General features: G+C 37.2%; 1 protein-coding gene across 1 annotated transcript in view; it reads left to right on the top strand.

Moving 5' to 3' along the window:
* Window positions 1-26,823, top strand: part of LOC145981415 (photoreceptor-specific nuclear receptor-like) — a 142,364-nt gene that overhangs the window by 49,933 nt on the left and 65,608 nt on the right. The window contains exon 4 of the mRNA XM_083114652.1: window positions 3,547-3,770. Coding sequence (XP_082970778.1) covers window positions 3,547-3,770 — 224 coding nt within the window. The remainder of the gene's footprint in view (window positions 1-3,546; window positions 3,771-26,823) is intronic.

The raw sequence follows: 26,823 nt of genomic DNA, 5'->3' as shown, positions 1-26,823 counted from the left end.
AATCATCGGCGAACAAAAGAAGGTTTTTACAAGAGTCGATTGTCGATACACTATTATGGTAGCCATGTTTGATGTGAACAAGTGAAGTTCGCTATTCGTTACGCTGTCTACAGCGTTGCCACACTGTTACTTTGTTACTTGGAGATCATTCATCGTGGAAGAATGGAGGAGGAAAGGAATGAAAAGATTGTTATGCAAGGAGAATGACGACAGTGACGATGAGAATATGGAGGGAGAAGAGATTGTGGAATGCGGCTTTGAATAGAGGTAAGTTTGGCAACGGTGCGGTTGCTACAATGTTGTGCCATAAGTGATACCCGTTGCATGGAGCGTTGATTTGCATTTGAGAAAATGTCGTCTTGGATAAGATGGAAAAAATGTTTGCCTCACAAACCATTCACGGTAAGGTTAAGTTAGGCAAGCATAGTAAAAATTAAGGGTCATCATAAACATAGTTTTGGAACTGTAATCATTGCAAAAAATAGTTGTTTTCTTCATAAATCAATGGTGTTTACTCCGTTCACGGACCAACTTATTTCGTCTTATTTTGCAATTTTTAGACGTGACCGCCAAATTTCAACTGCAGATTCGTGATTAGGAGGCCAAAATTAGTGACCATGCCGAATTTCAAACAAATTGGAGATACTTCTGGTATTGTACATTCGCTCCTTTTTTTTCCTGCGTTTAATTGGCATTAGCATCATGGGTGAACAGATTTTTTTGTGTGATTGCCTGTTTCAGTTTTTTTAAATTAGATAATAATTGGACACAGTGTCACTTCAAAAATCCCAAAACCTGTTTTTCAATTCCGACACTACAGTATTGTGAGTTAGCCCATATTTTGGACTCGGCATACTCTGAAACGCCCTCAAATAAAAACAGTATTACTTCGCCTTGCTGACAGCGTGTTGAGCAGTCGACCCATGTTCTCGCCATGGAAAGTTCAGGTTCGAGTTCCGTCCTGGTCATGGGTGTTCATTTTTTAATGTCCCTTCATCACTCATACGTAATCATTATTCATCTTTTTGATCGCGATTAGACTAAAGAAGCAGATACCCAACTACAAGCAAGAAAAATATTTTAAAAATCACAAGATTCATCTGTTGCTTGTCGCTTCGATTTGAATGAGTAAATTTTCCTCCAAGCCATAGAAAATTTGGAGGGATTAATACCTCCCTCCCCCATTTAACGACGACCCTGGTTTTGCATGTTATTTTATTCACTTAAAATAATTCGGACAATGATTAATATTTATCACTCATTGCTACCGTGCAAATTAGTACACCCAACGGCGAAAGAAACAGTAGGCAAATTGTCCACCACCATTTTAATTCGGTCTGTATTACACAATGTGACGACAATGAATTGAAATAATGACGTTAATAAGCAGAGAACAATGCCTGCTTCGAACCAACATAGTTTCATTCCTTAAAAACACACAGAGAATGTAGAACAAAAAACTATTTAAAACAGCGGTGGACAATTTGCCTACCATTATATTTGTCGTTGACTGTACAGGCCATGCGATTCATTTGAGTGTCATTTGAGCAGTGGCGTTTCCAAGGGGTTTGTTGGGGGTCACAAAAGTATACGTCACCGCCTTTTTTTCGAAAATCCTGGGCACACCACTACTTTTGAGGTACATTTCCTGATATTTTATAAAAACCAGAGACAATAAAAAACGTTCATCCCTTTTATCATTATCAACATTTCATTGTTCAATAGCGTAATTTGGTAAGATTTTGGGAGGCGCCATCATGCCTTACTACGCCAGTGCTTGTAACTACCGTTCATTAATTTCCTTTGTTTTATGACTGCAGGGCTCGAATTGGTTCATGCCGTTGTCATATATCCTCCCATTGCCACTGATAGGCAGGAAATAATAGCGGAATGTGAAACTAAGAGATCGCTCGAACTCCAAAGAAGGGGACCGCGGGAATGGGGACAAGTAGCGTATATCAAGAAGGTGAGCGTGGTGGCAAGAAAGGGGTTGGCATGGATGAGGCTGGGGGATGGAGACACAATACAGTAAAAAATGAGGAAGGGAGATGTAAATGCGTATTATGCAATGGTGATGATGGGCCAGAACATTTATTCTTATGTCAGGACACGCGCGTTCTGCAGGAGGAGAAGCTGCGAAACATAAGCTTGGAAAGTGTGTTCGAATCAATCGTAGTGCAAAGGAACATGGAACTATTGGAAAAAGTGGGGTATATTTACAAACAGTTAGGGGGAAAAGAAGTGCTGTACAGAGACGGGATAATTGGATTGATTTGTTGTTTTAAGTCCACTTTATTCACAGTAAGGCTAATCGGGACTGGACCTACAGTACCTGCACCGGGAATAATAATAATAATACATTTTCTTTATTCAGCGGGCGAGGTTCAGCCAAGGGCTGCTCTGCCACCTAACCCTTGTCAATATGATAATACATATGAGATGATATAAACTGCGTATGGAGCAGTAAGCTAAACGTAAAAAAAAAAAAATTACAGATACAAAAAAATGAAGAAAGAAAAAAATACATAGGAATTAGTTGCATACAAAAAAAGTTTAACTAGAAATACAAAAGTCAATAGTAATAATAATACAATAATACAATTCCATATAGTGAGTGACTTGATACCTTCAGTATGTGCCACGACTCTGTCATTGTTCCATTAATAGCAGATCTTTTACTTTACCTTTGAAGTTTAATGGGTTGTTTACACTAGCGATATTTGCAGGCAATGCATTCCATGCTTTGGGAGCCGTAAAGGAGAAAGATGATTTGTAGACCGTGGTAGAGTGATGGGGTAAATCGAAGTTGTTCCGCTTACGGGTAACATACTGATGGATTTCCCTACGGGAATGCATCTTCTCAAACAGGTATTGCGGTTTACCTTCTGTCAGTATGCGGCGTATAAAACAGAGATAGTGCAACTTCCGTCTGTTTGCCATGGTAAGAACCTGATTATTATTTAAGAATGGTTATGTAATAAGAATATATGTAGTGCGCACAGCCGATGGCTCGCACACGAGATGACAATAAATACTTACTTACTTATAAACTGAACAATGAAATATGAGAAGCATTAGGGGCGATTGGGGCAAGGACAGTTCTTTTCTTGGTAGACAAGGCTTAGCATTAAGAGGCCATAGTGCGGGGGCAAAAATAGCGAAAAGTGTACGTATCGCCGGCACTGAGTAAAGTGAATAAATAAAGGAAGCAAAAATGTATTCTCTCAAGGGGTGTCGGATTCGATCGTGGTAACGTTGTCGCATTGTAATGAATGAGTTCGATAATCGGTGGAATCACATGGGATAATATCATAATCATTCGGATTCCAATTTAAACTGTAAGCCCAGTCCCGATTACCCTATCATAAGCATAAAGTGGACTTAAATCTCGAGCCTTTTAAACTTGGTGATAAAAGATAAAAAATTACAGGACTAGACACTGGAATAAGAAACATATTTTCAGTCTATTGTGTATTGTGTGTCAGTCGGTCTATTGTGTATTGATTTGTCACCGGCAAGAAGTGAGATTTCTTTTCCTTGTTTCAGCGCCCGAGTCCTCAGAGAGCAGGGGGCTGGCGTCGGAAGGGCAAGCAGACGTCCCGACCCGCAGCAAGATGTCGCCCCTGTTGCTGGCTGGGAGGCCTGCCTTCTTCCGCCACTTGGACATCTCCAACCTCACCCTCATACCCTCAGAGAGCGTCTACGAATCTGCCGCCAAGCTCCTGTTCCTGTCTGTCAAGTGGGCACGCAGCATTCCCTCGTTTCTGCAGGTACTGTAATCTTTAGTTATGGTTCAAGTCCTGATTCCAACGCCACTTCAAAGAAAGTTTCGAAAGGTCAGCTTCCATCAGATAACCATTTGCCAAGTGCACGTGGAACCCAGTATATCCTCCCCTCAAATCTTTCCACCAATAGCGTCGTGACTGTACTTGTCAAGTCCACGTGGAGTAAATGAGATGTTGCCAATTCAGTTTCTTTAGAGATTTCATAACGTTATTTTGCGGTTATCTTTGCTACATTGTGTTATTCGCGATTAAAATTATCCGATATGTCATCTGGTGGGATTTTCCGGAACTACTCTATGTATGATACTATGTTGTGTTGAAGTCGTTCAAAGCATGGGAAATGTTCGAAAGAGTAACGTTTGCTGTTCAGTTTTTTGCTCCAAATCCCGTGGAATCAACAAAATGAAATTTGTAAATAAACCAGGAAAAACAGAATTGATTGACAGAAGATTGGCATGAGGGATAACATTAAAATGCGACAAGGAAATTCTAATGCAAGAGTCCGTTCACTTTATTTTCCGAAAGATGATTCTATCGCCATGCAAGTAAAGTTTTAAATTGTTCTTTATGAATAAAACATTTTTTTCGATAACAATGTTCTATCACAGACCTTGTCGGTGGTATTATCTATTATGTATGAAATTTGGAATAGGTGCAAGTCAATTAAGTGCGAAGATTAAAATGGTTTGAGAATTAATTAATGTCTGTAATCATACAGGTAACCAGAGAAAGAAAATCGACATGCTAATGTTGCTGTTTCATTCAGTAAGACCTTTTTCAGTGAAGATAGCCTCGATGAAATTGTGAATTCTATTATTATTATTTTGTGTTATTATTAAACCAGCCTGCCTCTTTGGGGGAAGAACTGCAACGGTATGTTTACATTTTTCTCCTACCCAAGCTTTGTAAATACAGGTAAATTACAACCTGAGATGCAGATGAAACAGCATTGCTTTGAAGAACCAGTGCGATATATTAGTTTCGTCCGCGTTTTCCGTGTTATTTTTATTATCATAATTAAATGCTTCGCTCTCAGCACAGCTTCACCTTCGTTATAGTTCCTGGAGTTCACATCGTATTCGCAATATTTAAGAATGTCGTGTAATTTCAACGTTTTCCCATGACAACACGCTACTATTACGTACTACTGAACGTAAACAAAGATCTATCCTACATAGAGCGGCCATATTGGAAGCGACACTAGCGCTCTGGTGGTAATTTTAATCGCGAATTGTGTTGTGCTATTTTTTTCTTATTGCACGTACAAGGTCGTCGCAGTTCTTGTTGGATGTCTAAACACTGCAGACAACAGCGCTTCTCAGAAAAACCGAAACCAGATACACTTCCGATCAACTTCCTGTGGAGATATGTCAAAGATATCGAACTGGCGTTGCAATCAGGGCTTGAGCATTTCCCCCCCTTTTTTTTCCGTTGGCACATTCATCCAGTCAGTGGCGGCGATTGGGTGCCAAAACGGGGGGGGGGGGGGCAATAACAGATTACTTTCTTTTGGTAGACAAGGCTTAGCATTAAGACGAAGAGCGACAGTTTCGCGCCAGAGTGAATTTCTCCTCATGTTGCAAGTGGAAGCGGGGTTTTCAAGTTGATTATTAAGCACTATACGATCTGTAAAAGATATAGCGAATACGTATTTAAGTACTTACAGAATTCCATGTATTCCTTACGGACAAACAACTTCAAGTTACTGCTAATCAAATGGAGATTTCGAATTTTACCCAACATAAACAAAATCTTCAACCTGTCCTCCTTTCGTTCATGTGTTTTTCTACGGAAGTTTGATATTCCAAAGAGAACAAATAAAATAATACTCCCATAAGCGCGATGCTAAGTTTTCTCCCCCTCCTATAACCATCCAGCGCACAGACTTCACCGCGGCGAAAGGTCTGTTGGGGAGGAGCAGTTTCGGGTCCTCGCGTCTGGCTGGACGTGGAAGCTTTTCCTCGTGCCCTTACGAGGCCATAGTGCGAGGCAAAAGGTTGTCTCTCTACTGCTCACCCCCCCCAACGACCCCTCTAATCGCCGTCACTGCATCCAATGTTTCTCAGCGTGTACGCAGTGCTTAAAATAGAAATTACTAGATGGGGGGGGGGGGATTTGTCGAGCCTTGGTGCTAGCTGGGAGATGCTCCTGTGATATAACATGGTAACAGTGAGGCAGCTGGGCGATGCTTTGCGAAAATTTTACTAGCTGTGAGGAGTGGTGTGTCCAGGATTTTCGAAAGGGGTTTTATGTCTTATTTTGCAGCATCTAAAGCAGAGCCAAAGGGGACAGTGTAACACCCACCTCCCGCCCTTGGGTACGCCAATGAACTGCAAATGAATCGGCGATGCATTAAGCGCCTTGTACAGTCTTGGACACTGCTGGGTTGTAACGACCCTATTGAAGAAGCACTGAAGCAAGCCCTCGGTGTCTGACCACCAAGCGCCTTGTGAGTAGACAACCCAAACAGCATTGCAATTCTGCGGCTTGTATACCAGTCAAGGGTATGCATCTTGGGAAATTGAGCAGTGATGCCAAAGAGAAATACGAGATGAAGATTGTCGGAATTAATGTCTCGTGTTCTCGACATGGAATAATACTCGGTCCACGTTACGTTCCTTTATTTAATGTTGTTTGGGATCGAACCTGACGGACTGGGTTTATATTTTCACTCCTTGCATTACACTAAGTTCTATATTTTACAATTATATTAATGCTTTGAACGAAAATAATACCTAGAACAACATCAAACACACGTTCACACCACTCTTGTCACACACATGCACGTGAAAACACACAGACAAAGCTAAATTTTAACTTCCAAGTGAATGTCCAAATAACAGTAAACGGAGAAGCATGGGATATTTCACAGAAAGAATGCGTCTATTTTTGACATACGTGGTTTCTATTAATAGACAATGAAACAATTATCGGTGAAATTAAGATGGATTTGCTTTTACAGGTGTTGAGGAAGAAACAGACTGACTGACTGACTGACTGACTGACCACCATGGGCAACTTTTTTTATTTTGTGTAGCAGTGAACAAGTATATTATATTGTTTTCTAGGCATTTTGACGAAAGGATAAACATCAAATTTAATATTTTAATCTGTCCTTTTATTCTTCTAATAGGTTCTCTATCACAAGGGATATAGAGATTCTCTATCTTGGCGAAGGATATCTTCTCAGTGGTTCCGTAGCTACGATTCTGTAGTCCCTTTCTCCCACTTGTCTTATTTATTTACTTTCTTTATATCTACTCACGAAATACCATGAATCTAACGAAAGCGCACAGATATAGTTAGAACAAGTTACACACCTCTCATCGAAGGTTCCAGGCTCGAGCTCTGGATTTTTTTTGCGAGGGTGATTATTTCTGGGTGTCTATCTATTATCCTCGTCTAAAAGACAATCCTCACTATTCCCGTGATTAACTTAGGGAGAGACGAAAGCTACTCAAATAACAAAAGTACAGAAAATGCAAAACACACCTGCCAGGCCATGTTATACTTTGGGAATTAGCAATCTGAAAATAAACTTTCGGTCTAGTCAACTACTTGCAAAAATGTTTCGTGTTGTCTCGTTTGGAGTGTTAGCTATCGTGTCGGACTAGCATGCGGGTAACCTGAGTTCCAGCCCACCCGAAGGTAACATTTTTCGTCTAATTTCATCCAACATTATTTATAAAACTGAGGTTTCTTCAAAACCTTTTGAATTACATGCCACTTCGTATGTCGGTAATCTGAAAGCAGCAAAGATGAAAATTTACTGTTCCGAAGCGACGATGTATTTGTGCATATTTTGAAAAATCACAGTTATTAGCGAAAAGTATGCAGCCATGTTATCATTGAGATCGCTTCCTGGTTGTCAGTGCTATTATGGCAGTAGTTACATTCTGTCAACACACCAACTTTCGCGTTCTCCGTAAAATGATTACCTTCCCACGTTTCAAAACCGTGAGTGCTGTCTAAAGTAAATACTTTGATACTTGTTTTTGCATATTCGAATCCAAAGTAATTCACTTTTTTTCCCAGCAAATGACTTTGAAACCATTTATAACTGGTTTTGGAATGTGATATTGATATCATATATTGAAAAAATATAAATGGATAATTTTGCTTAAACCAACTTTTAAATTATCATACCCTGATGTGAAGCCTAGGATGCACGATAAGAAAGCCTAAGTGTTGTATCGAAAACTACAGAGAACAATGCATTATTTTTCAAGTTTAACAATGTATTATTTTTTAACAGTTTACAATGCATCACTTATGAACAGTGAAATGTATTTTCATACTATAATAGGAATTTAGTTATTAATATAAATAAACAAGAGAGAGATATTAATGATGAACTAAAATTGTAAACTAAAATAAAATATCTAATTTTTTCAAGAATAGGCACACAAGTCACAAACAGCGAATATTTGTTGATTTCATATAAGAAGAGGCACGGTTTGGAACGGGGCTTTTTATAGTGGTAGGGTACCTTGCAGTTTTTTTTTATTAAATTAAATGAATGAACCTACTCGTCAGTATCCCCAGTTTTTCACACTTTTCCTCAGTTGTCACACATGTCAATTTTCTCTATGTTCTCTTATTTCTCTTTGGGAAACATCCATGCTCGAAACGAGTATTGATAATATCACACGCTAGTCAACAATTTCCGAGGGAAATTTGATACCTGGTTTAGACGCAAGTGCTTGTGATCGATCCCACTTTAAACTGTAGGTCCAGTCCGGTATTAGCTTTCTTACTGTGCATAAAGTGGACTTAAAATATTAAAATAAGAAAAAATCAAAGAAAAAGCGCTTGAAGGATTCGATGCTTTCCAAGTGTCTTGATGAGGCAAAGCTATTGTATGACATTCAAGCGGCCAGGTGGCCCCATGGTAGCGAATAAGTTTCACATCCTGAAGGTTTTGGGTTCGATTCCCGTTCTACACAGTTTTTTTCTTAATATCTCGAGCAACTCACTTTTGCATTCTATTTAACAATTTATTTAAATAAACGTGAAATTTTATTTTTAGGTAGAAATCTCTATTTTACCGTTTTCAATTTTATTTATGAAAATGATTTTTTACGATAGTTTTCCACTTTTCTCATCATTTCACAAACATTTACATCTTAAATTGCCCACGTGTTTTATTCAAAAAATGTTATGCCTGGCAAAAAGTATACATTTCTTTCGAGAAAATGACCCATAAATAAATATAATACTATGCACAAGTAATTATCGTAAAAGTTTGGAAAACAAAATTAGATTCAAAATTCAACAATTCGCACAGCAAATAAAATAGGAATATTTATAATAAATGAAATGAAATAAATAGTTGCTAGAGTTAAGAAAAAAATTGGAGGCAATCAAACGGGAATCGAGCCCTTCTACGTGTGAAGCTGACACGCTACCACCACACAACCGGGCCTTCTGACAGTCGGACAATATAGTCGTCTCATGAGTAACGCTTGCTAAGTTTCCAATCTTTGAAGCGCTTTTTTCTCGGAAATGACTGGCTAATGTAATTGTTGTGTGTCGCGGAGTTTTGTTTACTGCAACATATGATCACACAATCGAAAAATACAGAAAAAAATGTTTTTTCTGCACACCATTACTTTTCTTTGAGATCAAGAAATATCCAGAGTCCAAACTCACTTGCTAGTTATACAGTTATGCAAAACGTGCGAGGACCACACGGATCATGCGCTTCATCAGGGATGCGAAGGGACCTCGCAAAGTTACAAAAGGTTCTCTGCAGTTCTGACGGTTGGCCGCGGAGTCACGTGATATCTGCTTATCAGTCAAACATAACCTTGTGCATACAGACCAGCACACTGAAGCGAGCGAAGGTATTTCATGTGATTTGTAAGCTGGAACAAAAAGTTCCACGAGTTCCAACCGACAGAGGTTTGTCTTCAGCTTACTATTTTGGGACAGGCAAACCACACTAGACATACAGAGTATAAAGCATACGAGCACATACCAAAAATATGTAAGAGAAATATTTGTTAATTTGATAATTGTTTGCAATTGAATTTCCATCATGAACAGCTGCAAAGAAACAAAGCGTTTCCTTTTTATAGGTTACAATGAATCATTTTTATTTCATTAGGAAACTATAAATGACATCAGTATTCTCATGCAGTACACACTATCTAAAACATACTGCTGCTCGTTGCAACACATTATTTCCACAATCAAGAAACAAAATTAAGGGCATTCTCAAGTAAAATTATATTTCTGTAATTATCAAGTGCTTCACGGACTCAACGTCAATTTTGGATTTGGCGGTTATCCAAATATTATTAAATTTGAAAATACTCTTTCAGTTGGTGGAATGTGTCTGAAATTGAATGCCATATTTTAAATCGAGGAACGTGTATTTTCTCTTTAATTAAAACTTTTAGTTTACAATTTAGTTCATCAAACCAACCTGCGTTCTTCTCCCTTGTTTATTTATAGTAATAACTAAAAGCCCGTTGAAGCATAGAAAAACCTTTCACTGTTCATAAGTCAGTCATTGTTCTCTGCAGTTTTCAATGCAACACTTAGACTTTCTTATCGTGCATCTTAGGCTTCACATCAGGGTATGATCATTTTAAAGATGGTTTAAGCGAAATTCTCCATTTTTTATTCTTTCAATATATGATATCCATATCACATTGCATAAACAGTTATTAATGGTTTCAATGTCATTTGCTGGGGAAAAAAAGGTGTATTACTTTGGATTCGAACATGCAAACACAAGTATCAAAGTATTTACTTTAGACAGCACTCACGATTTTGAAACGTGGAAAGGTAATGATTTACGGAGATCGTGAAAGTTTGTGCGTTGACAGAATGTAACTACTGACATATTAGCACTGACAACTAGGAAGCGATCTCAATGATAACATGGCTGCATGCTTTTCGCTAATAACTGTGATTTTTCAACATATACACAAATACATCGTCGCTTCGGAACAATAAATGCTTCTATGTAAAGTACTGTCTACAGCAAGTTTTTTGAGAGCATTTACATAGCCATTTATGCTAGCAAAAATGTTAAAGAAAATTCTCCCATCTAAAGCGAGTCTAACGTCACACCCAGAAGCATGTAGGCACAGCGGTAATTCCCCGGGCTATTCACCTGACACACCGACAGCAGCGAGTAGCCACTTCCAGGACCAAACGAAGTGATATGTAAACTTCAAGCGACAGTAGTAGAACTGAAAAGAAACTCCGATCAGCAACTCGCCATGCCAAGGAAAAGAGGAAATGAAATAGGAGTCAATGAAGCAATAGACATTAGCAGGATTTTATCCAGGGAGAGGCAAGCAAGGTGATTTTTTCCAAGGGGGGGGGGAGGGGCAAAAGAGACATATTTTCTCCCATAATAGCTATACCTCCTCAAAAAACACAGCTTCAGTCTGAAATTATCAGGTCCCTTCCAAAGCCCTTATAATAATTAAGTAGTGGGATTGATGATAGGATGAGGACCACTTACAAGTGTAGAAAGTATGAACCCCCCTCAAGCAGAATTGTCTACACTTAAACCTAGCTCAACATGCCTATATGAGCTTTTTGCTCAAGTGTGGAACCCCCTCTAATCCAAGATTTTTGTAAAAATGCCCTCTGGAATTTCTCAGAAAGTATGAACCCCCTCAGATTGATGTGCCTATACTTACAAAAGGCACTTCTGTGAGATTGTTGTCCATAAATTTGTCAAAAATATGCCCCTCTTGATATTTTTTTGGCCACACTTAAACTAGGCCACACCCATCTACATACACACATATTTACTTCCGGTTTAAGTTCAATTGGATACCAGGCTCAACTTGTATATTAAAACAATGCAATATGCAGAGCTCCTCTAGAATTGCTCTGTGACTCTCTCATTTCTTACATCATAAACATATGATTTTTCCCCTATGAGAATAACACTACATATAGTGTCATCAGGTAAAGCCTCATGGAATTGACAGATAATTTTAATATTTGTTCTGTCATTCACCACAACTTGTTTCCTTTTTGAAGTGTTAATTACAAACATGGGTCTCTGTGCCTTGAATTCATCTGGTGTGTAATACATGTCAGTATTGCCAGTAGTGACCCTCTTGAAAGCCGAAAAGGCCTCATATAATTTGAGGAAATCATTCTTGGACATGTCTAAATTGTAATTTTCTCTAGGAAATACCTCATTTCTGCCATTTTTAAGATATATGTTCTTGATGTTGCAGTTATCAAATTTACTTGAATTTTTTTCCTGATTATTGTGTCTTCCAGTCTGAAACAGTACCACCACAAAATCAGGCATGTCATATTGTATGCTGGAGAATGAATTTGTAGCATCAAACTCATAATATGCACCAGATGCGGGCTTCTGTACACATTGATATGTATAAAATTGCAGAGGAATCTGTGGATTTTTTATTATATCTGCTTTGTATTTAAGAGCATAACTGGCCTCATATTCAACAACAGGGATTCTTAACTCCATAGTCTGAATAATGCATTTGCCTGCATCTGGTAGGGTATTAGGCAGAGCTTCTCCTGTAGGGTTTATTGCACTGTACCTCATCAAGGCATTATTATCATTTGCAGCTCTTCTAAATGTGATTCTTAACCCACCCTTCCACATAATATCTTTGTAATCTGAGAAGAATCCTGGCAATAGGCGCATCGGGAACAGCACTGTGTGGTTCTTAGATAATATCTTATCACCAGCCTCAAATCCACCGATTTTGTAGTATGAAGCCTCGGTTTTGGATAATTTTAATGTAGCCAAAGCTGTGGAGGTAATGCCGGGATAATCCACTCTGTTTATAACAACGCCATGCTTTCTGATCTCAATTTCAGAGAATAGATGTGGCACAAAATTGTCTACAAGTCTTATATTTGAATTTGCCGGATAATCTGTTCCATCGAGTTTTACAACATCAAATTTGATGTATAGATCTGCTCTGTGGGGGTGTATAAATCCATCCCCTACATCAAGATCAACCTCAATCTCTGTGTTGGGTTGATTTAAATTTGCAAATGTCCTCCTGTTTGGGGGAAATGATTGTAGCTCATAACTCTCAATATTTTCCATTTTTTTCTTGTATGTATTTTTATTTAAATGTTAATCTCTATGATTGCAGTTGTTGTGGCTCCAGCAAAATCAACTAATTCTTCTTTTTCATTAGTGACCATCAATTCAATATAATCTATTCTGTTATGACACACAGGAAAATATAATGTTGGGGATGGATTGTAGATGATGGGCTCCATGAATTCAGAATTAGGCTTGAATGTTGCAATGATGCCTGTTTGTTTGTGAGTGCCTATGCCATTTGATTTGGTGATCATACCCTCAGCCACATTACAGTGAATATTCAGAGTCTCTATGGCTAAGAATTTAGGTATATTCATAGCAGTGTGTTTGATGCCTGGTTCAAGTTTTGTGTTGTTCTCAAAGCCCAACAGCTCTCCAATAGTACCCAGATCCACTGTTTCTGTAGCAGATACAATCTCTACTCTGTGAGTGACAGAATTTTGACTTAACACTACACCTCTGGGTAATTGAGCATTTAGAGTGGATAGATTATATTGTCCTGGAGTGATGACAATTTTTTCATCCCCTACTGCAATTGTGTTGTTGTGGTGTGTAATATTGGGGATTAGGTACATGCCATAAAATGCCCTGAGAGCTATTGTTTTGGGATACACTATGTCATCATGCAATTTGAGTTTCAATATTGAATTTTGGCTGGTGAGATGGAATACCCCCATGATGTTTCAGATACCACAAGGCTTTTTGAAAATCTTCAATTGATGGTTTATTTATTTGAGACATATATCTAAGAACAGATAAACACAAATGTCCGCAATTAACATCTCTGAAGTTTTGAACACGGGCATTATTGTAATAAAGATTAGCTGAATTTAGATATTTTATTAAATTTTCAGGTGGAACACCTCCAAATGAATCAAACACAAATGCCTCATCTTTTAAATATTTAAGATAGCAGATCCAGTGAGTGCCTTGATTTTTGTACTTATCCAAATTAACAATGCCACACTCTTTGTTGAGTGGTTGTTCCGGTAAAGAATCAGACATGTACACACCTCTAAAATTTTTGATGCCCAGTGGCTTGATTAAAGCTTCAATATCTTGGTTTGTAAGCGGCTCTTGTTTTTTTTAAACTTATTCATGGCTCTCTTAACACCTTTGCCTTGTTTCTCAATGGCCAGGTTATGGCGCCTCTGCTCATCTAATTCTGCCCTATTCTTCTTGGCATCTATTACTGTTTTTGCTATTGCGGCTGATCCCCCAGCCAAGCTCCCCACAGCCCCGAGAGCAGCTAAGATGGCAGGGATGGTAAATATGAATCCACCCACATGTGATTTTTTTCTTGATTGCTGTAATTTTTTTAATTGGGGGGTACTAAGCAACAATTTCATACCATGCCCCTTTGCAATACAAGAATTTTTTTTCTTGCGCTGCTTTTTGGTCAAAAGACTGTCAATAGTTTTAAGAGATTTGAGACCTGCATAAGGTATTTGATACATAACACCCTTGGCCTTCATTGTAGGTTTATTATATACATATTCACAACCCCCACCCCAGTTTTTGTTTGGTGCTCATAGCTATGGTGGTTCCCAATGCTGCAATTTTTTCACTCAAAGAAGCATCTTTGCTTACAAATCTACCAAATGCAGCCTCTTCTAATTTCTTGTCTGCAACATGTCTCTTGTCAAGATCAGAATGTGTGTTGTATGCAATATCATGGTCTCTACAAGCAGCATCTAAAGGATTAACACCAGGATCCCCTCTGTTTAATCTATGATCCAATTTTGTACCGGGACCACAATACTGATAGCCTGGAATATGTAGTTCAAATGGCAGCTTGTTTATAATGTCATTAACAAGGCCCCGACCCTCAGAAATATTCCAAAATTTGGGGGGTAGAGTATTAATAATTTTTATAAGATATCCAATCCCCTTAGTGTCATTCACTATAAAATTAGACAATTTTGTGCTTATCATGTCCATAATTCCAACCTTTTCATTGTAAAAATTGTGGTTCCCAGCATTTTCCTCCCCAGCTATCACCAATAGCCTATCTACAAGTTTCCTGACATCATCAACCCACACAAATTCTTTAGGCAGGGTGTTGTATTGTTTGATTCCACTTCCAGTCTTGATTTGTGACCATATGGGCTTGATTAAATTATTGTATTTTGCCCCACTGCTCGACTTGACTCTTTTTTGTGTGGGATCATTGTTCTGGTATAGAGCATCTGATTTTATTAATATTTCTTTGTAATCCTCATAATCTTGATCTGTATAGCTGCCAGGTCTTTTCCTAGTTATCAGTTCCCACAATCCAGGCGTGCCGGTGTACTTAACAAAAGCACCTTTTTCTCCAAGTCGAGATTCTGAATATACAATTATATCATCTCCCATAAATGTTACTCTGAAATTGCCAATTCTATGTATGATGCTGCCATCAATCTCTGTGTCAGCATATAAGCCAAACACCTCATCTTTATTGTCTTTAGGTGTGGTTAAATATTTTTGAGCAAGAGGACCCAACTCAATAGGATCCTGAGTGGCTTCAATTCTTCTAGGAGCAATAGGACTACGTGTATGAATACTGGAAAGTGGGGTGAATGGATAATCTAATATGTTCCTTGCAGCTACAGGTACAAGCTCTGTGATCAAATTTTGATTTTGCTCTGTAACAGTTTTGATATTCTTACCTAAATTATTAATAGCATCAATTACAGGCTGTTCTGTTTGTTTGTGTTTTTCATAAATTCCTCGGTTCTCTGATTTCCATCCCTTAAATCTTTTTACAAGATAATCTCTTAACTTAAGATCATCAATTATTGGCCTTTTCATGGTTATTTATTTATGTTTCAATGTCTAAAAAATTGTTAATTTTATTTCTGTATTTGCCACTATTGGGTGTTCTTGTCATATCAATTGTGACAAACCCATAACTGTCCTGGTTCCAGCACTTGCTGCAAAACTTGGAAAAATCATTGTAGCTCAAGTCCCCACCTACATATTCATCATGTATGTGTTTGAGGTTGGTATGGTCTTGATGAAACACACATATAAAATTGCTGTTGTCTCGGATCAGCTGCTTGGGTATTTTTGAAAAAGTCTGTGCCAGGTAGAAGCAATCAATGTTTTTGTGCCGGCCCTGTGTAAAAAAGTTTCTAACCTTGTTTTGATTATCCAATATAATGTCATCAAACACAACAACAGAATTATCGAGACATTCATCAAGTGGCTTAACATCTGGTTCAAAAGTTGCAATATCCAATCCATCATATAGCTTCATCAGCTGCTGATATTTTAATTGTTCCAAGCTCTTAGAGAAGATATACAAGTGCCTGTTTTTCCAGTCTAACCAGTTGGGTGCCAATAAAAAATTATCAACCATTAGTGTAGTTTTACCACAAGCAGATGGCCCAACAATAAGACACCTAATATTTTCAGGCAGCAAGTTGCCATTTCTCTTATTTTGTTGTTCAGGTTCTGGCAGCCTCTTTATAACATCCCAGGTGCTCATATTATTATTTTGTTTGCATCGATCCAGCTGTGTTCTGGAAGTCCTAGCCATTTGACAAGTAACTTGTTGCCTTTTTTGCGGATAATTTTTTCTATGAGATATGTGTCAGGCTGTTTAGTTTTGCTGAGCTCTTGTTCATAGAACCTGCCTTTGAGAATTTCTCCTCGGTGATCCTTTATTATATATGTGTTAAGGGTCCCGGGTTTAACCTGAACCACTGTAAATAATTCAGTGCTCCAGTTTCTTGTAAAGCCTCTCTTAAATAAGTGCTTATATTTGCTAATTCTTACTTGATCCCCCACCTTGTATTTGGCCTTTCTTATTGTTGGCTGATATCTAGGATAATAAACAGTGCTGATCAATTTTTGCTCATCAGATGAAGTTACTTCAGAGGGTTTCATGTTGATTGTGGAATGGACCGAATTGTTATATTTATGTAGAAGTTCTGGAAGAATATTAATCCATTTATAATTACCCTGCAGTGTAAATTGTTTATACATAAGATTTTTTAAGGTTCTGTTGAATCTCTCTACAATTGAGGCCTTGAGGTCACTGTAACTCGAATAATGTTTTATTGCCTGGCTTTTAATAAATTGTTGAAACACTGAATTATAAAATTCTTTGCCATTATCTGTTTGCAAATAGCGCGGGGATCTTCCACTCTGATTGATGATTGTTCTGATGGCTTCTGTAACACATTTTCCAGTCTTGGATTTGAGTGGCACAGCCCAGGCAAATTTTGAAAATGTGTCTATGATAGTGAGAAGATACTTGTGGCCCTTGTTGATTTTGTCTAAGTTTTTCAACTGTCCACTTGCCATTTCAATCAAGTCGCTTTGCCATAAATCATCTATGCCCTTTGTGACTACTGGGAGTCTCTTAAAATTATGTCTGGCCTGTCTGTGTAATTCATCAACAATAATTTTTCTAGACATAATATGTGAACAAGAATATTGCAACTATGGGGTGTTCAGCAGCTGATACTGCAGGATTTTCTAAATATAATTTATCCCCTATTTGTATTTTAAATTCCAGAGAGCCATCATCTTCAGCATAGGCTGTTTCTAATGTATTGGGATCTGTAAAATCCTCTAATTCTACACTGCTGATTTTTATTTTGTTATCAGCATTTGTTATTGATAAGGTGGGGTAGTGGTGTGCCTGTGGTTGAAGCCAATATTTGATTTTGATTGGTCTCAATGTGCCCCCAACAAAAAATTGGTAATAAAATTGTGCAGGGGACAGCATATATATTTTGCCACCTGGTGTAAATGGAGAATCATATTCTTTGTTGGGGATACTGTACAATTCAAGAATTACTGAATGTTTTGGATTCTCGATTATGCCTGTTATTTCTTTTTCTGCTGTGAGCAATCTGCTTGTTACAGATTCAAGATGCTCATTGATGGTCCTAACAACATCATCATGGCCCGGCTTGATTTTTATGTCCACAGCAAGTCTCTTGTATTGTTGCACAATATCTTGAAGCTGGGTGGCAAAAACAGACAGGGCATTTGCTTGATTGGATTCCATGGTCCCTAGCTGTTGCTTGATATTAGCTACAATTTGTTGCAAATTTTCAACAACTGCCAATTTTGAATTTTGAGCTGTAAGATCATGGACCTGTCTTCTGATATCCTCAAACAGGGCATGCAATTCATTAATATGTTGATTTGTTGGTAGAGTGGCCACTGCCTGGGTGAGATGTTTGATCTCTGCCTGGATATTCTTGATATCTTCTGATTTCAATATCCTATTCACTGCTCTCTTAATATTTTTAAGTTCCTGTGATGTAGGCAGATTTAATACTGTATTTTGCAAAAATTCAAGTGCCAATTTCACATTGTTTAATTCAGAAGCATCAGCCACATTTTGCATAGCATTTTGGAGCAGGGCTATATCTGCCTGAGAGGGTGTGGATTGTTGTAAAATTTCAAGTTTTGTTTGGATATCATCGATCAAGTGATGAAAATGAGACAGTTCAGATTCAGTGTTGAGGTTTTCAAGCTTTGTGATTTGTTGCTGGACACTGACAAGTGTATCTACAATCCCAGGCAATCTGGATTCTAGTACATTTGCCAAATCACTTTGCACTGCTGCTATTGTACCTTCAAGATGGGTTATGGAACTTTGAATTTTTCCAAAATCTTCATATGTTTCAAGTTGCAGCTTAATATTTGCTACACTCCGAGTTATTGCATTCAAAGCATCAGAAGATGGCAAATTGTTCATAAAATTTTCAAGTGTCTCAATTTTTTCTTTAACCTCGGCTATGGCATTGTTCAGAGGGTCCAGATTAGGTATTTGGAGTGACTGAATCTGTTCTTTTAGAGTGGAAATCACTAGATCAAAATCTTCTTGTGATTTTATGCTTTTGACAATTGTTTGGAGCTGTGCCTGGACATTATTTATCTGCTCTTCCAATTGCTGTTTCAATTGCTCAGAGTTGTTAGCCTGGGTCTTAAATTTGGCTTGAAGAGCTGCTACAGCTTCTTCTAAACTTTGAAAATTATCCAATGTGGCCAAATCAGTATATTTCTGAAGCAATAATTTGAGTTCAGAATCAATTTTAAGAAGAGGGTCCATGCATTGTGATTGCAAATTTGTAATTTCTAATTGAAGACTGGCATTGAGTGTGGTTTGTAAAGCTTGTAAATCACTTCTTAATTTCTTGACTCTGACATCAAGCATCAAAATCTCATCACTGTGATCTTCATGTCTTGTATGGCCAAAAATATCATTAGGCATTTTGTTTAGTGGTTATTTATTATAGAGTATCTGATTCTTAATTCTATAAAAAAGGGTATAAGCTTGTCATAAGATCCAGGGACCTCAATATATAAGCAGTCACCAGCAGAAACAGTATAAACAGTGCCAGAAACCATGTTTGAGTGCTTAATTCTGTAAATATTTCTCCCTACTGAAATTTTAACATCACCCTCAGGGGTTGTAATAAATTGCAATTGCCCACCTACAGGTAATTGGTAATGATTTAAATTATTGTTAAATATGTACAATATTTTGCCTGTTTCATCATCAACATCTGTAAATATGCTGTTCAGATGAATAATTAACAAGCCACTCAGTTTAGACTGCATATCAGAAGAGGGTTGTGGTGTTGTCAGCTCCATAATAGCCCGTTTTTTGAACCCAAATAAGTTCATAGGCATGTTTATTTATTTCAAATCATGCTCTGTGCTTGTGCATTGATTGCCATTTTTCAAATCACAATGACCCCATGGTAAAGTATGAATGCCACATGATAAAATGCATCTCTTATCATCATGTGGGTCCAGAGCCACTTTTCTTACAACATTTGAAGTCAATAAGTGATCCACACTCTGAATTCTGGATTCTGATGTTCTGATTAAATTCTGGGATTTGAGGCAATTTTTATAATCTTCAAATTCAAGCTCTTTTTCCACAGCTACTTTGCCAATACCCTTGGCCTTTTTGACAACAGCACTACATGTTTTAAAACTGTACACCTTGGCACTTAACCCAGCAAATTCCACAATAACATCACCAAGTGTCTCATCTTTTAACTTGCCCGGCACTTTTTTGTTGTGGGGTTGAATATTCAAATGGCCTGGCAATTCACTGGTATCAAAATATTTAAACAATTCAGGCTGTGCCATATCTTGATAAACATCTTCTGTTTTAATATCAAGAATAAAACTATCCGTGTCCATGTACATCAATTTTACATTATCACCATAAAAAGGTTTGAACACATCATAATACAATATTGACATATGTAATTTGGCCAAATCCAATATTGTAGCCCCTACATGAATAGGTTTATCAAACTTAATCTTTGTTTTTTTCATGTTGAAAAGTGCCATATTTTCATCATAAATTCTTCTATAATTTAAATTAGGCTTTGCAACCAATTTTTTGCTCAGGCTGGGGTCAGTAATTATTTTAACATCGGTATGTTTTCTGACATTTTCAATTGTTTTGCCATATACAGAATTGACCATTAATTTAAACAAAGATTTATCAAATTGGCTCTTTGCAGATGTTCGAAGCTCTGTATTTGTATTAATGTATGGTTTCAACCATTCTGAGTGCCTGAACCTCAAAACTTTGCCAAGTTTGGTCACTTGGACACCATGATGCATCAGGAACTGGAGGTTTTTGTAATATATAACATAGCCCTGTTTTGGCTCCAGTGTCATCATCAATTTCCTCTGTTTAGAGCCAGGTGAGCACTGAACCTCGGGAATTGGGGGCAGATCAGAAAATTTATTGTGCAAATCATCAGGAATTGTCAGATCAACCTCTAAGAAGAGGCCATATTCACTGTCATCAAAGTCCTGAAGATCCTCAATATTGAAATCTTCAACCCATTCAAGCCCTGCATATGGCAATTTTTGCATCATGGCAAGACCATAGAGGCTGTTTGCATCTACATACACTATATAATTTGATGGCCGTGCTGGATCATAATCAGGCATATATTTGTTATTTGCTCTGGCATATCTCTGGGAACATTGCACCATCCCCCCTCTTATATCTTTCTCCATAAACAGATACATATCTTGATCTTGGATCAGATCCAATGGCTTTTTGGTGTTTAAAAACATTGCATCCCATGCTAGGCCCGGGGCACTGTAAAAATACACTGGGTCCAGTTTATAATTTTGCATGGAAGATTTTCTGAATGCCTCCAATATATCAGCCAAGAGGGTCACATCAAGTTTCAAATATGCCATGTGATAATCAGCAAATGTCTGGCATTTTAAATTGTTCCACATCAATTGGGCATGGTGATAATCATCATCAGTGATTCCAGATCCTCTGATTTTGCTGTAAAACTCTTCTTGTGGTGGCAGGGAACACTCATCAAATTTAGAAAAATCTGTAACATAATCATATGGATATACACCCTTCCGCCTAATTAATTTCAGGTCCTGATTTGGAAACAATGCACATGTAATTTTGAATTGATCATCAGATAATTGAGTAGCCAGTGTGGCCAGGCTAGCAGATAAAATTCTGTAAGAATCAAGAAATCTTATGTGAATAGGAACACCATTAACTTTAATTATTTTGCTAATAGATATATATTTTTCATCATTTTCTGCTAAAATATTTAAATTCTGCTTGTCAAACCCCTCATATCTGATCAAATGATGAAAATCATAATTGGATGCTCCATGGCAAAATATAGGGATAAATTTTGGTTTCTTGATCTTAATATTACAGCTATTACACAGGGCCATTTTGAATTTACCATCTGTATGAGAATGGTGTTTCACCTTGATATTTGTATCTGAAAATTCAGAATCACATACCGGGCATTTTTCTGCTTTGTTGAAATCTTCAATCTGTTTCTCTGTTAAAGGCAACATGGGTTTTGATTTTAATAAAATATTAGATGCTATGTCACGGCACTCATTTTCTATTTTATGTGCAACTATTTTGATGGCATCTGGTCCCAAGTATGAATCTTTTTTGGTAACAACACCATCCTGTACAACCACATAACAAAAGCTGGAAGGTTCATGTAGCTGGTATGGTGTAATTGAAGATTCTTCAGGATCTGGATTGCAGGATGCAAGAGATTTGAGGATTGATTCAAAATCACAGGCAATATATGCTGGGTGTTCCAACAAGGCTTCAAACTTTTTGAATTTGCAATTTTCACTTGGCATTGGCATCACCATATGAACAGGTTTATGATTGCCACAATATTTCAGATGCTCAATTAACTTGTTTTTAGCAATTTCTGCATTTTCTTCCCGAACCCTATTTACCATTTTTTGACCATCAAATACACATAAACATCTTCTGCACAACTTGAATATTGTATTGGATTTGTCTAGTTGTGTTCTCACTAAAGCTTCAAGATTATGTATCAGAGTGTAATGATATGTACCATCCCCTTCAATTAAGAGCAGATCAATCGGAACAGCAGATTCATCATCAAATATACTGATTCTGAGAGGTTCTATCGGGCAATTGCCAGTGGAACAAGTAAATACATTAATAGATAATTGTTTGCCATTCATATCCCTGGCCCTTTTTTCAAATTTATCAATATTCTGTACAGACATTGGATATTCTAAACCCTCCATTGCATCGTCAAAATCATGTTCATGTTGTTTGTAATAATTTATTCTCTCAGGATGCCTTGAAACTGGAAACAAAGCAGCTAATATACACCACAAAAAGCATTTCTGGTCGGTATTTTTTATATTAACCACGGCTCTTCTGTTTTTAATATTATCAGGTAATGGCAGATATGTAGATCCTTGCAATGGGCTGAATTCAGAAATATGAACATATAACCTGTGTGGAGAGCCGCATAGGCTCCATCCAGACTCTTTTGCCGCAAATTCAGAGTGTTTAATATTCAATTGATCCATCAAACTGCTTATTATTGTGTCTGAATTTGCATTTGAATATACCGGTACAGTTTCTGTTATGTGGGGCTGTGTAAATTTTGTGCCATTTGGTTTCTTATATTGTGTAAACAATTTGAGGGACAGCTTATAAGAGCCATTTTGTGCATTTAGAATTGCCTGTATATCAGGTTTTTTACTGTTCAAAAAATTCTTAATGCCACATCTTGGCTCTGATTCAAAATAGTGATCCCTTAATTGGCCATTAAAACTGCTATGGATGGGTGCATAGCATGGCTGCTTTGCTGCTCTGGCATTAAGAGGTGCTTCATGCTTCCTTTTCAGACCAGATGTAGATGGTTGTGGGGGCAATGTTGATGACTGTGCAGAGCAAGTATCTTTATGTTTATATGTGAAATATTGCATGTTATATTTTCTATTGCATTTGGGGCATATTTTTGTGGGAGCTCTGTATTTGTCTGGGTCACAAATCTTTTGGTGCTTGGCCCAATTGGGGCTGGATATATTTTTATTGCATTGATTACAATGTTTTTGATTTGGCATTTTTGTTGTTTGTTTATTATATACAATTTCCTGGGCTTCAATTCAAAATTCTATGCTGGATCAGTTGGGTTCAGCACTGTGCTTTGTGTGTATGTGTGTGTGTATGTGTGTATGTGTGTTAATATTTTTTGGCTTTGGTATTTATATAAAATTTCTTGGGAATCAAATCAAAATTCTATGCTTAATCAGTTGGGTTCATTGCAGACAAAAAAAACTGCATAGCTCTATGTCAATTAGTTCTTGAGATTTTGTATTTAGGAACCACTTTGGCCCCCTGCCAAAAATTTGGCTTTTATTGCATCAGTGTATATTGTCTCTATGATCAAAATTCTATGCTTAATAAAAAATATCAGTTGGGTTCAGTACAGACAAAAAAACTGCATAGCTCTATGTCAATTAGTTCTTGAGATATTAATTATTTTGTATTTAGGAACCACTTTGGGCTTTCCCCCCCCTCTTCCCCCCCCCTGCCAAAAATTTGGCTTTTATGGTATCAATGTATATTGTTTCTATGACCTTACTTGGGTTATTCCGCCAAATTATATGCTTCAATTCTCCTATACTTTGGTGGAGCCTGTTCAGGTTCTGCCCCCCACTTGTGGGTTCCACTGCCGATCCAGCAATGGTGAAGAACCTGCACTGTGCCCTGGCTTATATAGATTTACAGAGCCAATAGGAACTCTGCTTATTTAAACCAATCAGGAAACACCACATCATCACATTATGTCATAAGCATTTAATCAATTAATATTGCACAACATGATGCAATAGAACTGGACTGGGAAGTAAATATGTATGGATGTGGGTAGGTGTGGGTGGGTGTGTGGGGGTAGGGGTGGGTAGGGGTGTGGGGGTGTGTGGGGGTGGGGGTGGGTGGGGGTGGGGGTGCATCTTGGCTTAGTTTTAAGTGCTGTGTTCAAAATAAAAATATAATAGCTGGTAGCTGTATCCAAGCCCTATTATAATTTTTGTTTCTCTATTCTGTCACTAATTTTGATCCTAGGATAATTATATTTATGGGGGTGACTCTGCATGGCCCCCAGAGCAACATATTGAAATTTTGAAAAAATCGATTATTTTTTTTTTCAATTTTCACTAGTTTTGATCCTAGGCCAATTATATTTATGGGGGTGATTCTGCATGGCCCCCAGAGCAACATACTCAAATTTTGAAAAAATCGATAATTTTTTGAATTTTGATTATCTCTGGAACCATGAATCCTAGAGACATGGGGTTTGGTGATTTCTCATGGGCATTTCAAGATGCAACTTTTTGATCTCTATAAATTTTTCAAAATATCTTGTTGTTCTCTAGATCTTGAATAACTTGCCTATTTTTCAAGATAGGAGCATGGGAGTTGCATATTTGAAATCTAGGGGCTGTTTAGAAGTTTTGTTAAAAAATCGATAATTTCTTTAAATTTGAGATTTTTCAAAAACTATCAGCACTGGAGACTTGAAATTTTGTAGGCATATTCTATTCAAGATTCTCTACATTTTATGTCTCTATAATTTTCCTGATATATGCAATATTTAAGCTGTAAATCTCTGATTTATGTCTGTTCTATAAATAGAATTTTCTGAAAAATGCAATATTAACAATAATTTTGACTATCTCTGGAACCATGAATCCTAGAGACATGGAGTTTGGTGATTTCTCATGGGCATTTCAAGATGCAACTTTTTGATCTCTATAAATTTTTCAAAATATCTTGTTGTTCTCTAGATCTTGAATAACTTGCCTATTTTTCAAAATAGGAGCATGGGAGTTGCATATTTGAAATCTAGAAGCTGTTTAGAAGTTTTTGAAAAAATCGATAATTTTTTTAAATTTGAGATTTTTCAAAAACTATCAGTACTAGGGACTTGAAATTTTGTAGGCATATTCTAGGCATAATTCTCTATATTTTTTGTCTCTATAATTTTCCTGATATATGCAATATTTAAGCTGTAAATGCCTAATTTTTATAAATAGAATTTTCTGAAAAATGCAATATTAACAAAATTTTGAAATCTATACATGCTAGGGCACTGTAGCAGTTACTATACTTAAGATATCATACAATATAAAAAAAAGCATATTTTTGACAAATTTATGGACAACAATCTCACAGAAGTGCCTTTTGTAAGTATAGGCACATCAATCTGAGGGGGTTCATACTTTCTGAGAAATTCCAGAGGGCATTTTTACAAAAATCTTGGATTAGAGGGGGTTCCACACTTGAGCAAAAAGCTCATATAGGCATGTTGAGCTAGGTTTAAGTGTAGACAATTCTGCTTGAGGGGGGTTCATACTTTCTACACTTGTAAGTGGTCCTCATCCTATCATCAATCCCACTACTTAATTAACATAAATTACGTTGACTGAAATGAAATTATGTGTGAAATATATACTTTTTAGGTGAACATTCATTTTCCAGGTGGAGACCGTGACCCTCCCTTGCCCCCTTCCGGACGTCCATGCAATGAAACGACACTCAAAGAAAAAATCACCGAGAAAAACAGTCAATCAGTAATAATATATAACGTCATTTCTAGATTTGCACACATGAACATCCGAAATTTATCTATCAAAAATGAAATACGTGTTGCTAAAAACATATATTTGTTAAAAAACTAGATAAAAAATTAAAAATGTAATTTCTAAAGAGAAAAGTCATCGTTCTCCTGCGGTGGACTCGAACTCGCAGACCAGACTTACCTTAAGTCCACCTGCTCTAACCAACTGAGCTACCCAGGAGAACTAACAAAGAAAGCTTAAATGTTATTGTTAAAGTGGCACATGGAAAACATTGTGGGGCCATTTTGGCATTTCAATTCCCGTGTTATACAGCAGTTCCCCTTTGGAAATAACATGCGAAAACTTTTATTTTCACTATATCAAAGCATAAATGCAAAGATTCAGTTTCCAGCCCTAAGAAATCTTTCTCAAAATTGGTGCAATACCGAGACAACAACAAGCAAGCATCTTAAACAATGCACCATAACATTAACAATGATTCAAGCTTTCTGGGATAGATGGCACTACATTAGCTCCTGCAAATAAGACATTAAAATATGTTGACAACCGAGCAATGGAATTACGTTAAGAAAACTTTAGAGCGACAAAATTTTATATAATGTACATTAAAGATAAGTTTATTACTACTGTACAAAATCAAGTGTTTTTACAAACTTTTAGAGAGCTTCAGGAAGTTACGGAGTATTTTTGAGAAGAGACTTTGTACAACTATGACAATACTAAAATTGCAACACTTTAGAGTTTAACCAAGGAATAAAAGAGACGTCACTCTACAAGGAAAAATATGACAAGTCGAAAATCAAGTCAGTCAGGAGTTTGCAGTGTGCAGAAATTCTGAGTGCAAATTACTCTCATACTTTAAACGTGTATAATGTTATATAGAGCAGTGGCGTGCGGTGACATTTAAACTAGGGTACGCAACAAGTGGCCAACCGAAATGAATTATGGGGGCCAGAACCCCCCCCCCCCTCCCTGGCCATCATGTTATTCAGAAAATAACTTTTTTCTACAATTTTATAATGGGAAATTTCTCATCCTTGTATCAATATCCAAATGTAA

The sequence above is a fragment of the Lepisma saccharinum genome, chromosome 29, assembly GCF_977018435.1.
Source record: "Lepisma saccharinum chromosome 29, izLepSacc3.1, whole genome shotgun sequence".
Lineage (NCBI taxonomy): Eukaryota > Metazoa > Arthropoda > Insecta > Zygentoma > Lepismatidae > Lepisma > Lepisma saccharinum.
Note: the sequence above shows the minus strand (reverse complement) of the source record. Positions and strands in the feature narration are given on the sequence as shown.